The sequence below is a fragment of the Schistocerca gregaria genome, chromosome 2, assembly GCF_023897955.1.
Source record: "Schistocerca gregaria isolate iqSchGreg1 chromosome 2, iqSchGreg1.2, whole genome shotgun sequence".
Lineage (NCBI taxonomy): Eukaryota > Metazoa > Arthropoda > Insecta > Orthoptera > Acrididae > Schistocerca > Schistocerca gregaria.
In genome coordinates this window covers 805,224,576-805,243,932 of record NC_064921.1, presented here as the reverse complement: position 1 = coordinate 805,243,932, position 19,357 = coordinate 805,224,576, and the positions used below count along the sequence as shown (strand labels likewise).

Sequence of the window (19,357 nt, the reverse complement as noted above, 5' to 3'; positions counted from 1 at the left end):
CACACTCCACTGCAGAATGAAAACTCATTCTGGAAACTGAAATATGTTATGAACTACAGACTACAAATATATGTGCCAAGTTAAATAATAAAAGATAGCAAAGAGCCACCTCAGTTTAGTGATATCGTTGAAAGAACATTGCAAAACAGACACTACTAAACTCTTGCTGGAAAAGGGAATGTAAGATAAATGATACAAAACATCCATAAGGTGGTTTATGCATGAAAGCTACAATATTTTCCACAGGCAATTCTTGGTGAAAGAGCTATCAGAAAATTGTAGGAAGTTCTGGTTGAACCAAAGAATAAATTCAAACCTTGCATCCAGCCTCTCGTGGATCAATCTAGTATTGAAATTGAAGACATCATGGAGAAAACAGACATATTAAGTTCCACATTAAAATGGCCTTTTACATGAGGATACTATCACTGAAGTCAAACCATTCTTCAAGAAGGGGTCAAGAGAGATCATGGGAAATTATCATCCTATCTTGATTCTCCCAGTCCTATCTAAAATATTTGAAAAACTTGCTGTTGCACAAATCCAACCTTCATTGCCAAATTATCTGTTATTCTAAACAATCAATTTGGTTTTCAGCATGGGGAAACACCATAGATGCAGTAAACAGTTTCATTGGGAAAATAAGTACATCATTAGACAGGAGAAATAAGGTGCAGAAATTTTCTGTGACCTTACAAAGGCATTTGACTCTATAAACCATGCATCACTTGTTTACATGCTTGAAAAGTATGGCATCAGTGGCAGAGCCCGACAATTGCTTAAATCCTACTTATCAAACAGAAATCAAAGAGTTGGCATCTCTTCAAATGGCACATATTATTTTTCTGACTGGAAAAAAAAATGTCTCAGGGTGTTCCACAAGGCTCCATATTAGGCTCAGTCCTGTTTCTCTTCTATGTTAATGACTTACAATTTAATATCAGCGCCCCATCAGTTCTGTTCACAGATGATACTTCCATCTTAGTTGAAGGTCATGATTTGGAAAAAATTCCCAAATCTGTGGACAGAACCCTCAGTACCTTATAAAGTTGGTTTCAGCTAAATGGGTTGAATCTAAACATATCTAAGACTCACATGATGCAGTTCAAAACCAAACAGTCAAAATGTGAGCAGTTTAAGAGTGTACAGAACAACCAAGATGTAGAAGATGACTCAATCAAATTCTTGGGTTTAAATGTAGATAAAAATTTGAGCTGGCAGGCACACATTGAATACCTAGCAAGCAAACTGAGTGGCTTTACATTTGCAATGCAAAAATTATCAACTGCAACTGACATGGACACATGAAAAGTAGCATATACAAGCTGCTTTGAATCCATTATTAGAAATGGTACGGTTTTTTGGGGTAACTCAACAAACATAGTGTGAATACTAAAAATACAGAAAAAAATCATTCAAAATACGTGCACTGTAAATCACAAAGATCCATGTTGAGCATTATTTAGAAAACTTATAATATTAACTCTGCCATCCTTATCATATGTGAAATTATTATATTTTTGTACACCAGACATGAATTATTTGAGGGAAACCATTTTGTCCATTCACATGATACTAGAAACAAAGAAAATTTTGTGCTCCCCACTCACCACCTCCTTCTGTATGCCCAGGGATCTCAATACATGGGAATTAAAAATTGTAATAAATTAAAAGGGAAAAAGCTGATGCAGATGAATTTAGGTTCACTTAAAAGAAAGCTATATGAAGTACTGACATTGAAGTGTTATTACCCAGTGAATGAATTCTTGCAGGATAAACTGGAAATTTGAGCTGGATACAATGTGTTACAAATTCCAAGAAATATCCTTATAGTGATATTAGTTATTGTAGTGCTATTATTTATTAAAGTAAAAATCATTATAAATTTTTGACTTGTCCCCTGTATGCAAACCAAATTGATTACAAATATATGTCATGAGAAGAATAAAACACAATTTCCAATATCATACTTTGATTACTGGCTGGGAGACCACATCTAGGGTAGTTCAGCCGAATGAGAGTTTCTGATATAAGTGCTTCTGGTACTGGAAAACAATGAAGAATACACGATGTAAAAAAAAAGGCAGTTGCCCTGAGAAAATTTAAATTAGATTTTACAGTGGATATACTGAGGTACTAGCTCCTTTCCTAGCACATTTTTGTCAAGTATTTCTAACACTGTGAATAATCCCACATAAGTGCAAAAGTATCCAATGACTACTGTTTACAAAAAGGGGTGAGATACTGGATGCATAAAATTAGTGACCAACATCCATCTACTGCAGGATCCTAGAACATATTGTAAGCTCATACATTATGACATTCCAAGAGAAAAAGAGGCTTATCATGAAGGAACAAGGTGGACCAGAAATACCACTCATGTGAATCACATCTTGCTTTATTCATACAGCAATCTTGCAAATGGTAGATACAGGTGAATGGGTAAATCCCATTTTCCTACATTTTCAAAAGTGTTCAACACTGTACCGCATCACTGAGTACTATTCAAGAGGTGGTCATACACAGTGTTTTCACAGACAGATGTTTCATTTGATGTTTAATTCACTAATAAAACTCATTATGTCATATTGTGCAGTGAATGCTCACCAGAAATGGAAGTAGCAGCAGGTGTTCCAAAACAAAGCATAACAGGAACTTTATGTTCTCAGTATACATAAACAACAAGATTACCAGCATCATCAGACTACTTAAGATAATTCTCATTTAATGTTGAATCTCAGTTACACATTTTTAATTAGATTACATGTTTTGATCATTCAAGATCATCTTCGAATCTAAGAAGTTGCAACAGCAGCCCATCTTGTCTACTCAGAACCACATGTCAGAGTACTCTGACATGTGGAACTGATTAGACATGGCGGGTTGCTGACACAACTACTCAAATCCAAAGATGTTCCAGAATTGTAAAAACAAGTAATCTAATTAAAAATCTGCAACTGAGATGGAACAATAAATGAGAATTATCTTAAATATCTACAGAGTTGCTGAAACTCTCAAGCCAATTATGTTGACTATTGTGATTATCAAATTGTTTTCTGATGAAAAAATCATCACTGGACAAGCAAAGGAAATGCAGGGAAACTTCAACAAAATTTCTACTTATGTAACAAATGGCTTTTAAATGTGGATAAATGCAAGGTAATGTCTATTTTTGAGTCTTCTGACTGGTTTGATGTGGCCAATCATGGACTCCTCTCCTGCACCAATCTATTCATTCCAGAGTAGCATTCACAGCCTACATCTTCAAATTATTTATTGACTATATTCCGGTCTCTATCTTCCCATACAGTTTTTGCCCTCTACAGCTCCCTATAGTACCATGGGGGTCATTCTCTGATGTCTTAACATGTGTCCTCTCATTCTATCCTTTCTTCTTATCAGTATTTCCCATACGTTCTTTCTTCACCAACTCTATAGAGAACATCCTCATTCCTTATCTTATCAGTCCACTTGATTTTCTACATTCTTCTGTAGCATCACATCTCAAATGCTTCAATTCTCTTCTGTTCAAGTTCACTCGCTGCCCATGATTCACTACCATGGACTTGTGCTTTAGATTAGATTAGATTTACTTTCATTCCAATTGTTCCATAGTGAGGACGAATTTTGTGCTCCAAATGTATAGCTATAGAAACTTCTTCCTCAAATTAAGGCAAATGTTTGATACTAGTAGATTCCTCTTGGCTAGGAATTCCCTCTTTGCCTGTGCTAGCCAGTTTTTTATGTCCTCCTTGCTTTATCTGTCAGGATTATTTTGCTGCCTACGTAGCAGAATTCCTTAACCTCTTCCACTTGTGATCATCTGTGTTGTTAGATTGCTCATTCCATTCAACAGATCCTGCAGTTCTTCTTCACTTTCATTGAGGATAGTAAAGTTATCAAAAAATCTTATCATTAATACCCTTTGATGCTAAATTTTAATACCACTCTTGAACTTTTCTTTTATTTCTGTCATTGCTTCTTCGTCGTGTAGGTAGAACTGTAGGGGTTAAATATTGCACCTCATTCTTACATCTTCTTTATCTATCTACCAATGTTATTGTTCCCCCTTGGTTCTTGTACATTTTGTGTTATCGCCCATCTTTCACTGGAGCTTACTCATATTTTTCTCAGAATTTCAAGCATCTTGCACCATTTCACATTGTCAAACGCTATTTCTAGATTGGCGTATCCTATGAGTGTATCTGGATTTTTCTTCAGTCTTGCTTCTGTCATCAAGCCAGACCATCTCTATGATGCCTTTATATTTCCTGAAGTCAAGTGTCATTTAATAAATCCTCAATTTTCTTTTCCATTCTTTTATATATCATTCCTGTCAGCAGCTTGGATGCATGAATGTTAAGCTGATAGTGCAATAGTTTTTGCACATATTTGATTGCACTATCTTTGGAACTGTTTAAAAAAATTATTTAATTGGATAGATAAAAAATCTACTCACCAAGCAGCGGCAGAACACATACATAAAAGAATGTTGCAATTGGTAAGCTTTTGGAGATATTGGCTCCATCTTCATACAGAAGGATTGAAGGGAAAACAAGAAGGGTGAAGGAAAAGGAATGGAGAGGTCTAGGAAAAGGGGTAGATTTTGGGAAAGTCACCCAGAACTGTGGGTCAGGGGAGACTCACCATAGGGGATGAAAAGGTTGAGGACTGCATCGGACGAGATTTGAAAAGCTCACAGGTTTTCAAATCTCGTCCAACTTTGTTGGGTTAATTTAGATACTGTATATTCAAAGAAAACCGTGTGACCATTGTGCTGCCACAATCACATATCTTACATAGGGATAGTAAGGTAAGAGAAATTAGTGTGTATACAAAAGGTTATAGATAATCATTTTCCCCCCTCACTCAATATGCTACTGAAGTAGGACACAAGAATCACTGATATTGGTATGAAGCAGTCTCTGTCATACAGTTTAGGTGGCTTGTGGAGTATAAAGCATGTCACCTAAACCTTGTACCATAAATATTTTGGGAATGCGAGGTGCATTGATATGTGGATTTCACAGATTGGAATGGTAGCCAGCAGCCCAATTTTGCAGTCCACACAAAAGAGTAGTATCAGTTTTGAATATGTGTTTATTTACAGAAGATACAAATATTTCAATGGAACAATGCCTATTGGCAGCACCACAATCAAACTAGAGTAAATTAGACTGCTAATGGTGTTTGTTGCAGGTGTCTACTGCAAGCTGTTTAGGAGATATCACAGTTTGAACTTTGTAAACACTGACAGTTGTTTGTTCCATGTAGTAGTACATGTGAATTAGACATGCGTTCTTATTGTTGCAGAAGAAGCTGAGTAGCACCGTGGTGTAGTGGTTATGATACTAAACTGTTGCATGGAGGGACGTTGAGTTCAAAACTCACCTGGACTGTACAATTTTAATTTCTATATTTGGTTCGAGTACATTCTAGAAGTAACCTTAAATGACAAGAATCATTGTACTGGAATGTTCTGTAGCTGTATACATACTGTATGTGTACTGGCCGGAGGCAGTTTGATCCATGCTCTTGTATGTGCAAGTGCTGAATAAACCTTCATTAAGTGAAGTTAGTGTTCATCATTCATCTAATTACTCCTTCTTCTATGTGACATTATTCTAGTGGAGACACTGGGTGTTGGAAATTGTGATAGCACACACTATCGACAACACAGTGACTCCCAACAGGCCACGACAGAGCCATCGTTTATGTTGTGAGAAACCCGAGATGGAGCCATATTCAACAGATCGCAGACAGAAGAAGATAAGGATGTTACAATGACAGCAACTGTGGGCCACCACATGAGACATCCGTCTGGGTTCTCTGGTGATGATGGACAAGATCCAAACAAGTGGCTGAAGGTATATGAGCCTATAACCAAATTTAACAAATGGGGTGACACCGTGTGTTTGGCTAACATCTTTTTCTTCGTGGAGGGCACTGCCAAGCAATGGTATGAGAACAACAAGGAGAAGTTCACAAGCTGGGAAGTATTCCAGACAGAAATGCACAAGTATTTCGCCAGCATATAACAAAAGAAGTGCAAGGCTCAAGATAAATTAAAGTACAGGTCACAGCATCCAGGAGAAATTACAGCATCCTACATTCAAGATGTTTTGGAGCTGTGTAAAATAGTGGGACATGTGGTGCGCTATTGTCAAGAAAGGCAGTGGATATTTGATGACGCCCATGCCAGAAGACAGCAGACCGATCTTAGACAACGAAAATGAGCAATAAGATGTGGGTGTAGGACGATGTTGGTCACCAATGCCGCAAGCCAGCCACTGGAGAGAATGCTCCCCAACATACCGATCAAGCTCTCCATCGCTGTTTAGAAGCTCCAGCCAATCACCTAGCTGCCACAACATGGAAAACTAAAGGGTGAGACCATCCTTGTAGATGAGGCCGCCAAAGAGAAAAATCCTTCACCGTTGATCACTACAAAAATGATAGGAAACTATATCAATATGCTAATGGATGGCCAACCAGTCCAAGCTCTTGTGGACTCTGGAGCATCATATTCAGTCATTTCAGAGAAGTACTGTCACCAGTTACAGAAAACCGTATTCGTCAACAACAAAACATCTCTGCTGAAGGTGGCTAAAGGGAAATATGTAGAACCTACAGGAAGATGTACCATTCATGTGGGTATAAATGGATATACACAGCCCTTAGAATTCATTGTCTTACAAGAGTGTAGTCATTATATCATTCTCGGATGGGACTTTTTGAAAGCTGCTCAGGCAATTATAGATTGGGGTCGCTTGAAGATTATGCCAGACAAGGTGCATCCGAGTGTGTGCAGACTATGTGTGCTGGATGAAGTGATCATTCCTGCAGTCAGTGCTAGAAAGGTAATTGTCACGTGTTATGCCATGCATCAACCCATGTATCTTGTAGTGGAACGTAAGAGAAGCATACCACTGAAGAATAACTTGGTCATCCCAGCCTCTGCCATCTCATTTAAGAATGGATTCGGTGAATTGTGGATACTTAACTATCGCCAAGTACCACAGATCCTTGCAAGTCGCATGTCCATAGTAAACGCTGAGCTATTAATTGAAGAACAGCTGAGCATCATAGAAACCTCCCATGCTGTGTCTACGGGTGAAATCAGCACTACCACTATGAGACAACATCTTCTAGCTCAACTGTAACCAGATCTCACTAAGGAACAACAGATGAAGCTACTTGCCATTCTTCAAGAGTTCTCTGAATGCTTCAATCCACAGGTGAAGAGCAAATTAGACAAATCGATGGTGAAGCACCATATTAGCACTGGAGACCATCAACCAATAAGCCAAAGAGCATACCATGTGTCAGCATAGAGAAAATGATGAAGAATGACATCATTCAGCCTTCACAGACCCCCATGGTCATCACCAGTGGTTCTCGTCAGGAAGAAGAGTGGCAGTTGGCGCTTTTGAGTTGATTACAGGAAGCTTAATAAGATAACTAAAAAGGACATTTACCCCTCCACGAATTTACAATACACTAGATTGTCTAAAGGGGGCTAAGTTTTTCTCAACCATGGACATGTATTCAGAATACTGGCAAATCAAAGTAGATGAGGCTGATTGTGAGAAAACTGCAGGGCCTGTACGAGTTTAAGGTAATGCCATTTGGTTTGTGTAATGCACCTGAAACTTTTGAATGGATGATGGATAATCTTCTAAGTCACCTGAGGTGGATGATGTGTCTTTGTTATTTAGATGACATTATAGTGTTCTCAGAGACATTTGATGAACACATAAAAAGACTGAGGGCTGTTCTTAAATGTCTCCAACCAGGCGGACTGAAACTTAATCCAAGAAAGTGTCTCTATGGAGCAAAAGAAATCAAAATACTTGGACACGTTGTGTCAAATGAAGGCATGCATCCAGACCCAGAAAAGGTGAGATCTATAACAGAATTTTCTATTCCTGAAAGTATTAGAGATGTGACAGGCTTCATCGGATTATGTTCTTATTACTGTCGTTTTATCAAAGACTTTTGTATCAAAGCCAGGCCACTCCAAGAGTTGTTAAAAGCTGATGCTAAATTCATCTGTGGGTGGTACTCAACAAGATTCTTTTGATGTGCTGTGAAAAGCTCTGATGACTGACCAAGTAAATGGTCTGTATGATGAAAGAGCACCTACAGAACTACACACAGATGCCAGCGGGTATGGGATCGGTGCTGCTCTGGTGCAAATTTCGGATGGAAAAGAGAAGGTTATAGCCTTTGCTTCTAGGACACTTACAAAAGCCACGAGAAACTACTCAATCATAGAAAGAGAATGTCTCGCCGTGATCTGGACCATGTGCAAATTTCGACGGTATCTATATGGAAGGCCATTCACAGTTGTTACAGATCATCATTCACTTTGTTGGTTGACAGGTCATAAGGATCCAACAGGATGACTCGCCAGGTGGGCACTATGTCTTCAAGAATATGACATTACCATAGTGTACAAAAGTGGAAGAAAACACCAAGATGCCTACTATCTCCTAAGGAACCCTGTGCTAGACCATCAAGACTTTGATGAAGATAGTGACTGTCTCACTGCACTCCAGGATCTCTCTGCTTGCCTTAAATCAGTTAGAGGATGTGAAAGGACAATTTAAGGTAGTTAATGGATTACTCTGCAAGAAAAACTTTGATCCGTTTGGAAAGAGGTGGCTACCAGTGATACACAAACACATGCGCTTAGATGTTCTACAGAAATTCCATGACAGACGTGAGGCTGAACTGTCAAGAGTGCCAGAAGAGAAAGGCAGTTCTTCAGAAACCACCTGACTGACTCCTACCAATTCCCCCAGCCAAAACGCCTTTCCAGCATGTTGGGATTGACCTCCTCGGACGATTTCCATCTGCTAGTGGCTATAGATGGACTATTGTTTGCAATAATTATCTGACACGCTAAGCCATTACAGAAGCCATGAAAACAGTTGAAGCATCCGAGGTAGCCAAATTCATTGTGAAAGAATTGTATTAAAACATGGTGCACCATGGTCGTTAATTACGGGTCAAGGGAAAGTTTCTCAATCAAATCTTGTGACAGAGATAAACTGCCGGTGCGACATTACTCATCACATGACAATGGCCTTCCATCCACAAACTAACAGGTTTACTGAACTCCTTAATAAGACCTTGGCCAACATACTATTAATGTTCATCAACGTTGAGCAGAGCAACTGGGATGAGGTGCTACCTTTTGTGGCGTTTGCCTATAACACCACCAAACAAAACACCACACTATTTATGGCATTTTTTCTGGTGCATGGGCATGAGGCAACTACACCGATGGACACTGTGCTTCTGTTACATCCTGATGACATGGATGATGACTACATCAGGCAGGTATTAACCAGAGCTGACGAAGCTCGGCAGTTAGCTCGACTCCACACGCTTGTTGCCTACCAGCCTTGCGACCTTGTCTGGATCTTCACTCCTGTTCAGAAGGTTGGTCTCTCTGAGAATCTTGTCAGGCGCTGCTTTGGACCTTATAAGATTGTAAGACAGTTGTCTGATGTTACTTATGAAGTTGAAGATTTCAACCCCAACAAAAGACGACAAAAGATCAGAGATACGGTCCACATCCTTTGAATGAAGCCCTATAAGGATCCTGCCACCCAGGGTAAATTTGAAGCTCCAGCAACAGGCAACAAGCAGAAACGTGACAAAAGAGTGTATCGGCAAGAGAAGTTCTAAGAAGATCACCGCCAGAGCGAGAATCAGTCATCAGGAATTGGAGTATGCATGACCGATGACTCATTCCCAGACTAGGAGGACGTAATACCAAGACACTGTTCTCTTAAGGAGGGAGCAAAGTCACAGAAGAAGCTGAGTGGCACCATGGTGCAGTGGTTGTGATACTAAACTGTTGCATGGAAGGACGCGAGTTCAAAACTCACCTGGACTGTACAATTTTAATTTCTATATTCGGTTCGAGTACATTCTAGAAGTATCCACGAATGTCAAGAATCATTGTACTGGAATGTTCTGTAGCTGTATATATACTGTATGTGTTCTGGCTGGAAGCAGTTTGCTCTGCGCTCTTGTATGTGCAAGATGACAATATATACAGCCCTACACAGATTTTAATACATCTGTGCAGGCTTCATGTAGTTAAATGGGACATTACCTAGGACAAATAAAAGACAAACAAAGATGAAAAACAATATGTCTTTGGGGTCTGACAAGTAAAGAACCAATATGTCCTCGAGGCCTGTGCTCAGAATGATCACCACCAGTGTCAATACGAGCTTGCAATCTGCCAAGCAACAACTGCTGCATACATTCTACCATTTCAGTGGAAATTGCAGCATAGGCAGCAGTAATATGCTGTTTTCATATCATGTGATGTTGTTGGTATGTTCTTGTAGACAGTGTCGCACAGCTTCCCCACAGAAAAAACTATAGTGATGTCATATTTTGGGAAAGGCCAGCCAAGGTATAGGTCCTTTTCTTCTAATCCATTGATTTGTAAATAATGCCTAAAGATACACAATTGTAATTCGTCCATTATGAGCCAAACAGCTATCAAGTTGATACCACAGGTTTCTCCTAGTCTGAAGGGGAATGTCGTCTAACATCTGTAGAAGATGGTCTGTTAAGAGGTTTAGATACTTGTGTGAATTCAGTGTTCCCTTTATGAGCAATGAACCTGTGAGGTGATGGTGTACTATTCCACACCATATATTTAAATTCCATGTTTGCAGACTTTCCTCCTAATGGAGCCAACTGGAATTGTCAACAGAGCAGTAGTACATGTTTCTGAGATTTACTTAACCATGATTAGTAAATTTTGCTTTATCTGTAAAGAAGATAAATGACACATCTGGAGTATCATGTCTTCATACCTATGTACAATAGTTTATAAGATTTGCAAATTCATTTCCATGCAGCACTTGATGGAGAGAGATGTGATAGAGATGGTAACTATGTTCATGGAGAATTCATAGTACACTTTCCTGACTCATGCTGCTTCGTCATGTGACTGCACAAAAACTAGTTTGCAGATCTACTGCTACAGCACCTAGAACATTATAAATTTCACCCTGCTCTCCAGGCACACTTTTTAGTCTGTTATTTAGTTCAGGCATTACACTATCACTTTTATGTAATTGCCTGAAGAGGTTCACAAATTGTTGCTATGATGTGACTGTAGGCTATGTTATGCTATGCTGTGATGGTTGACATCTATTGGCATATCTTTAGGCATATGTGATACACAATGAAAAAGCATTCTTGATACATTCATCATAAACCATGAGCATGTCTTCTTTTTCTGTGCTGGGAAATACCATCTTCCCAGCATATCTTAGTGTCTCCATTATCACACTATAACTGGCAGGACCAACACAGTGAAACTGTAATGCAAACACAACACAATGTAAACAAACATAACACCATCACCTAACATCTAAGCAATATAATGGAACAAACGGCTGTCAGTGTTTACAATAGTCAGTGTTCACAATATAACTCACAAATTACTTGCACTAGCTTTCTGCAGTGAACACCACTGACATTTTCATTTACACTGCTTTTAGGATTTTACTCTTAATATGTGTTGTTCAATTAAAAGATGTCTAACTGTTGTAAATAACTTCACTTTTGCAAACAGCTCAAACATATGTATTGGCTGCAAATATGTGCTATTGTCTGTGAAAACTGCATATCGATTGTGCCTTCCATGTCCAAAATATCTGCGGTGGAAGTGTTAATTGATTCGCCCTGTTCATGTAGATGTACCAGTACTCACATGATAACAGATAGCATGGTGACAAATGGAAGTAGATAATAATTTTTGTGTGATGTTGATAATATGATAGTGAGAATTAAGCTAACTGTATATGAAAAAAAGTGTTTATTTCAAATAAAACTCAGCATTACACAGCAAAAAATTTTATGCACCAATGGACCAAAGTACAAAAAAGTTTTTCTTCCACTGATAATGATGATGATGACAATGATGATGATGACATACAATCTATATTTACTTTTGCTATGTCTTTATGCATTGCAACTATGAGTTACAATTTTTGCCATTATCATTCATTATTTTAATGGCTGAAAACTGTTTTTTCTTTCTGTTAATTATTACATCAATGTTTAAATGTATATAATATCCATATGCATTTTTCATTCTACCTTATATGTACACAATTCATATTGATTTCCTGTAAATTACAAAATTGTATTCATTTGTTTCACAGGTGTTGTGCATCATGATGATCTGATTTACTTATTTTACATATCAGTATTGTTTCCATCTTTCACCAATGCTGATCCAGAATATCCAACAGTTAAAAAAATGACTAAAATGTGGTCTAATTTTGTTAAGAATGGGTAAGCAAAGATGATGATAATATTACTATTACTATTGTTATTGTTATTACAAATATTATTAAAATCTGAGTATAATTTTTTGACACTTTTCCAATTTCTGAAGATTCTAATGTGTGCTTTGATTTACATTTGTTGAGCAAGCTGCATTTAGCTACAAGTAAACAATCAATAGATCACTGTAGCAATTTACATGGTCAGTGTGTGTATTTATTGTGATGTCTGAGGTTTTCTTGATGAGATTGAGAGAAGGTATTTTTTCTTCATCCAACTGCTTCAGTAATTCAGATTCTGTGGACAATATTTCAACAATTTACCAAGTCATCTTCATGAGGTTTTGTTGGAAATGACGTACTTTCTGTCTATACTTAAACCATTCTAAAGTCCACGTGATGTAAAACACCCTAACCATTTCTCCTAGAGATGGTTGCTAATCCAGCTGGACAACTAAAACATAGCTTCTACAGAGTTATTTTTTTGATTATTTATCAACACTTTATTTCTTCAGTGGTCATCAGATACTCAGTGCTATTATACGATCAAATAAAATACAAGCAGGAAATTAGAAATTACAAACAAAATAATGCAAACTGATTATGGAGTTGTAACCCAGAAACCTCACTGTTTGTGTCTTTCATTCATATGTATGTTATTGTACCAAACATTGACAGAAAAACCAGTTACTCACAAACAACCTAATATGTAGACCAATATTTCATGCAGCATATGACCAACATTCTTTTATTTAAGAAATCATTTAGAATTAAAGTATGCAACTTATTGTCAAGATAGGCAGTAAATTCCACCAGAGAAGAGAGATACTTGTAACTCTTGAACAAGTCATTAACTCCATCCATTATGTTTGCACTGGAGTAAAATCCTGCATCTTTAAGTGGTCCAGTAGCCTGGAAGTATTGAAGTCATGGGCTGAACAAATCAGTGCTGCATTCAGGATGTTAATGGTCCCCAGTCCTATTTTCTAACACTTTATCAACAATACTAGTGACATGGGGTTATGCATTATCAAAGGGAAACATGACTCTACAACCTTATGAAAAGGATACACTGCTACTCGGTGTTAAGATGACACCTTGAGTTGCAGACAGGCACAACAACGAGACTGTTGTACATTGAGCTTTTGACCAAAGCCTTCTTCAGAAAGGAAATGAAATACACACACATTCACACAAGCAAGCACATATCAGGCACACAAAAGCTATCTCTGGCCAAGCTGTTGGTAGTGGTCAAGTGTGCACAAGGTGTGGCAGCTTGTGTGAATGTGTGTGTACGTCCTTTCCTTTCTGAAGAAGGCTTTGGCTGAACTCGCAATGTGTAACAGTCTTTTCATTGTACTGTACCTGTCTGCAACTCAACGTATCATCTTAATGGTGAGAAGCAATGAGTACTTTTCATAATTTTGTTGAGAATCATGACTCTTGCAGATAATATTCTAATCTCCTCATTTTTAATATTCTGATTTTGAAGATCATCATGTGTTACACAGTATTTCTGGGTATTGACTGTGATGTTGTTCATTTGCTCCACTAGCAAATCTACTACTTACTACCAATAAATTACATCAGCAGTTTAGTTCACAAACAATGTAGTCTAAAAAGAGTGACCATTCTGTGGTTTATGACCATGTGCCTATATCCCCCAGCTGTAAATTATTGTATTTGAGGATACACTGGTTTTGCCAGAGCAGGCTTGACACTGCACCAGTCACACTCACTGTTTTAAGGAAAGAAAGAAAATTCAGAATTAACATCCTATCGGTGAAAAGGACATCATAGATTTGTCACAATCTCAAATTATGGACAGATGAGGAAGGAAACTGGCCATATACTTTCCAAGAACCTGTGCCATAATTTGCCTTAAGCATAGGGAAGATGCAGAAAACCTGTTAAAATCAATGGGAAGGAATTTAAACCCTGGAGGCAGAATGTGAGTTCAGTGTCTAAACCTGTGTTACACTTCACCAATCTCCCCATGTTACCATACTGTACAAAAAAGACAGACAGAAGTATTCCATAAACAATAAAGCTTGGACATGGGTGTGCTCATTTAGAACACATCTCATGACATCTATGAAGATGCTTTGATTCAAAACTTCTTAAATACTGGTATGAAAACAAACTTCATAGCTTTTAATTCCCTGTGGTTTTTATGAATAAATTTCATAAGCACTACAATAAACTTAGTAATTTAGTAAAATGGATCAAAAACATTCTCGACTGCAATAAAATATTTACTTCCAGTGGTTACTCATTTCGGTAAGAATGTGACCATCAACAGACTATTATAGTATGATAGTAGGTGGTGGCAGTGAATAAAGTTGGTATTATGACTCCTTGAATGTCAGCTGCTGGCCTTCATGGAGTCATAACACCTGCTTCATTCACGTCCAATGACTACCATCTCAATATATAAATGGTCTCAAGAGGCTCATTTTCTGACCAAAACTGGTAACCATTGGAAATAAATGTTTTACTGCTTTCAAGACCATTTTCAATCCATTTTTAAAGTACTTTTAGCCAGACTACTGTTTCTCTGTGAGAAATGTACTCAAAAATTTAAAAAAATTGAGTGAGGCTTTATGTGCCCATGAGAACATTTTTCATCCATTTTTGTCTTTTGCAAGGGTAAAAGTATTATATTTCTCATGCATATAAGTCTTGCATATCCTGAACCACTTAATTTCTTCCTTCACCATACTGCTATATTCATGTTTGCCATGTTACACATGGAGCTACACCAATGAGTATATTTTTCCAACATCAAAGCTTACTAAACTGAAAACTTGCACAACATTTCTGTGGCTATACCACATTCAACTGGATAGTCATTTCTGGTAGCCATGGGATGAGCCTTCATCTAACACTGTGTCATAATAGGTCAAGTGTTGTCTTGCATGAGAAGTTCCTACCAATAGACATACTTCTAGGGTGACAGTCAACATACTCCTCTTATGACACAATCTTGATCAAAGATTCGTTGCTTGTCTACTGGAAATAACTACCCAGTTTAATTTGATACAGCTACAGAAATATTTATGTTAAGTTTTGATTGTAGTAAACTTTATACTAAGTTGCTACGTGTAAGCTGCATTAGGTACCTATTGTGACATTCTTGCAGTCTCTGTTTCTAGAGTGTATAAAAATCTATATACACGTGAATGGATACATGTTAAGGAAAATATATGAATGTCTTATATCATTAAACTATAGGCCTAAGAATTCAAGTATCACAATACAAATCGGACACCTACAATCTGTATCTTTCTGTACTGAAAGCACTGATTTTCTACTTGCATCATCTTTTGATGTCACATATGGTAAAGATACTATAACTATAATGTTTAACATAAACAGATTTTGAATTTTCCAATATATGGACACCTGTAGTGGTCTGTGTGAAGTTACAAAAATGTTTTGTTTGCAACACACACACACACACACACACACACACACACACACACACACACACACACACACACACACACAAAACTGCAGTTGCTGTTTACATGCCTCTCTGCCTCCTGCTGTCCTCTGCAGTCGAAGATTGTGAATTTCTTTATCCCAGCAGTCAGATGGTCAGCCTTGTGTCTTCACCTGTCTCTGTAACTCCACTCTGCTACTACCTTTGTCCACCTTCCATCATTTCTTTGCGTGATATGTCTAGCCCATTTCCATTTTAGAGCCTTTACCCTTTCCACAACATTCTGATGTCTTCTTATTGCTCATAAGTCTTCACTTCCTTTCTTATCTTTTTTCTTAGTGATATCTAGGAGAGACCTCTCCATAAGCTCACTGGACAAAAAATCATTCACCTCTGGAAAAACCATTGCATGCATCATTAAATACCAAGTAATTCAACCTTTGGACTTCATAACCACCGGGGTTCAGTTAGAAAGAGAGTCCGCAAGGCTGTCCAGGTACGCCACATCCATGTTAAGCCACTCGCTGAGGGTTTGATGGTGCAATTCCACTAGATTGTGGGATTGCTGATGTTGCCATTTTGCCCACTGTTCCAACATGCTCCATATATTTTCTATGGTGTTTAACTCAGATGATTTTGCAGGCTAAAAGAAATGTAATAGGGTGTGGGGTGTTCAGAAAATCAGTCACATAATCTACCAGCTGAATGAACTTTACTATTGTCATCTTTATGTGCCTGTGGGAGCAATGGCCTCTTTCAAGGTGACCGACTCTTAAATCTTCATTGTGTGCAGTTCCCAACACAATGTTCTCTCACTAACAGTTGGGGATGGATGTTTATTCACTGCCTGCAGCAATTCCCATTGGGTTAGGAAGCAATTTTTTTTCCTGACCACAGTTCTGATATCTTGTTCATGGCTACATATGTTATACCACTATATTTGTACACATGTTGAACAGTCCACCTGAAAACCCCAACAAATCCAGAAATTTCACACACCATATGGCCATGGGCATGGACATGGCCATGGCCAAACATGAGTGACCCTTTTTTCCACCGTGTTCTGTCCATACATTTATCCACATTTATGTACAATGTCCACTTGAAACATAAGTGGCTCACTGATCACTACTGCCCTATGCTCACATAGAGGCAGTCTGTGTGTGCCCACAGGGGTGGTTAATTTTTTGTCTGGCGAGCTTAGCTTTCTGGGCCACTCAGCATTTTCTTTTCAAAAGATTTACTAATCCCCTGCCTTACATCCATCTCCACTCTGTCTCAGGACCTTAATTTTCACTCATCTTACACCCACAGCCTCTTCTCCCCATCTTCCATGCCCCTGTTTTGACTCTCTCTCCCAATACATCCCTCCACACTATCATCACTGTGCACTGCAAGAATTCACCAGTGCTGGTGGCCATGTGTTGTATTCCTATCCTTTCTATTCTGAACACCTGCTGCCTCCCTCTGTCAGCTACCCATCGAGAGAAAGAGAGAGAAAGAGAGAGAGAGAGAGAGAGAGAGAGAGAGAGAGTTTTCCCCACTTTCCCCGAAGGCTTTCCTTCAGTATATAATTTACAGAACACAGTGTGTGTGAATGAATGAATGAGTCATCATCAGATGTATAAACTACACTAGGCATGTTCCAATGAAGGTCTTGGGCCCTTGCTGTTCAAATTGTGTATGATTGAATGAAGGAGTAAGTCAATGAATGAATCACCAACAAATGTAGAAGTAACATCAACATGACGAGAAATTTGCTGTTCAAATCATATATTAATGCCCTTGTGGATAATATTAATAGAAGCCTTGACTTGATACAGATGATGCAGTTATCTATAATGAAGTACTATCTGACAAAAGCTACAAAGATATCCAGTCAGACCTTGATAAAATATCAAAATGGTGCAAAGATTGGCAACTTGCTTTAAATGTTCAAATCTAAATTAGCTCTTTACAGAATCCAAGAACATTAGATATTGTTGCAATATCAGTCAGTAACAAATGAAAACTATCACTTCTTACAAATACCTGGATGTAAAAATGTCTGGGTATGCGAAATAACCACGTAGTCTCAATTTTAGATAAAATAAGTGGTATACTTCAATGTATTTGGGAAAATACAGTCAGTTTATGACTAAGACTGCTTACACAGTTCTAAAATTTTGCTCAAGTGTGTGGGACTAAATAGGACTAACAATGGATCTGAACATATAAAGTGAAGGATGGCATGAAATCATCACAGGTTTGTTAGATTCACATGAGAACACCACAGAAATTCTGAAAAATTTAAACTAGCATATGCCTGGAAATAGATGCCAGCCATCCCACAAAAACTTGCTTAAAGTATAAAGAAGCAGCATTAAGTGAGCGAGCTAGGAATTTATTCAAGTCCCCTACATATCATTCCCACACAGACCACAAAGAGAAGGTTAGACTAATTACAGCACTCCTAGAGGTATCACACGGTCAATCTCTCCTTGCACCTGAGTGGAACGAAAGGAACCAGAATATCTTGTACAGGGGGGGACAAAATAAAACTGACATGTAACTGACTCTGGTTACTGACCAGGAGAACTGTCCGTCACAAAAAATGCTGGAAATCTTGATTTCAGTGCACAAATCCAGGTTACTGTCACATTCTGTTTTAACTGAAGATGACAATGCAGAAAAAATTCCAAGTCCATCACAAGCTCACTGTATACCCTTGAAAACTGGTTCCTGTTAAATGGGTTGAAAATGAACATTGCAAAAACCCATATGGTACATTTCAAAATTTTTGGAAGTTAAAATACAACATTACAATAAACTTATGGAAGAAGTTGACATGATGGTGGTGGTTGTTGTTAGTGTTTAACGTCCCGTCGACAACGAGGTCATTAGAGACGGAGCGCAAGCTCGGGTTAGGGAAGGATTGGGAAGGAAATCGGCCATGCCCTTTCAAAGGAACCATCCCGGCATTTGCCTGAAACGATTTAGGGAAATCACGGAAAACCTAATCAGGATGGCCGGAGACGGGATTGAACCGTCGTCCTCCCGAATGCGAGTCCAGTGTCTAACCACTGCGCCACCTCGCTCGGTAGAAGTTGACATGATCAAATTCCTAAGACTAAATGTGGGCAAGAACATAAGTTGGAACATACATGTTTCACTTCCTATCAAATAACCTAAGTAGTTTTGCTTTTGCAGTGCAATTACTAGAAAATTCTGGTAAATTGAGTACATGAAAAATAACACATCATAGTTACTTTGAATCAGTCATTAGACATCATATAATTTCCTGGGGAAGTTCAAATATTGTATCTTGAAAATTGGAACTGCAGAAGAATATCATCACATACATGTGTACTGCACATGTATGTGATTTTTACCTTGAGTCCTCACATACCAAAAGAATTACAACAGAACACTGAAAACACTATTGTTTGCCATCTGTCAAGTAGAGCTGCTATGCAAATCTCGGTGTCTGATAAATCAAACAAAGCACTGCATTTAGATAAGTGGTGGCCATTTACAGCACCTTCTTTGATGTTTATTGACAGGGTCAATCCTGCATCAGTCTTATTGGACGTATTTTCTG

The 19,357-nt window shown here is 38.2% G+C and overlaps 1 protein-coding gene across 1 annotated transcript in view; it reads left to right on the top strand.

The window, feature by feature from the left end:
• Positions 1 to 19,357, top strand: part of LOC126335084 (esterase E4-like) — a 166,700-nt gene that overhangs the window by 143,659 nt on the left and 3,684 nt on the right. The window contains exon 9 of the mRNA XM_049997979.1: positions 12,210 to 12,342. Within this exon, the coding sequence (XP_049853936.1) occupies positions 12,210 to 12,342 (133 nt within the window). The remainder of the gene's footprint in view (positions 1 to 12,209; positions 12,343 to 19,357) is intronic.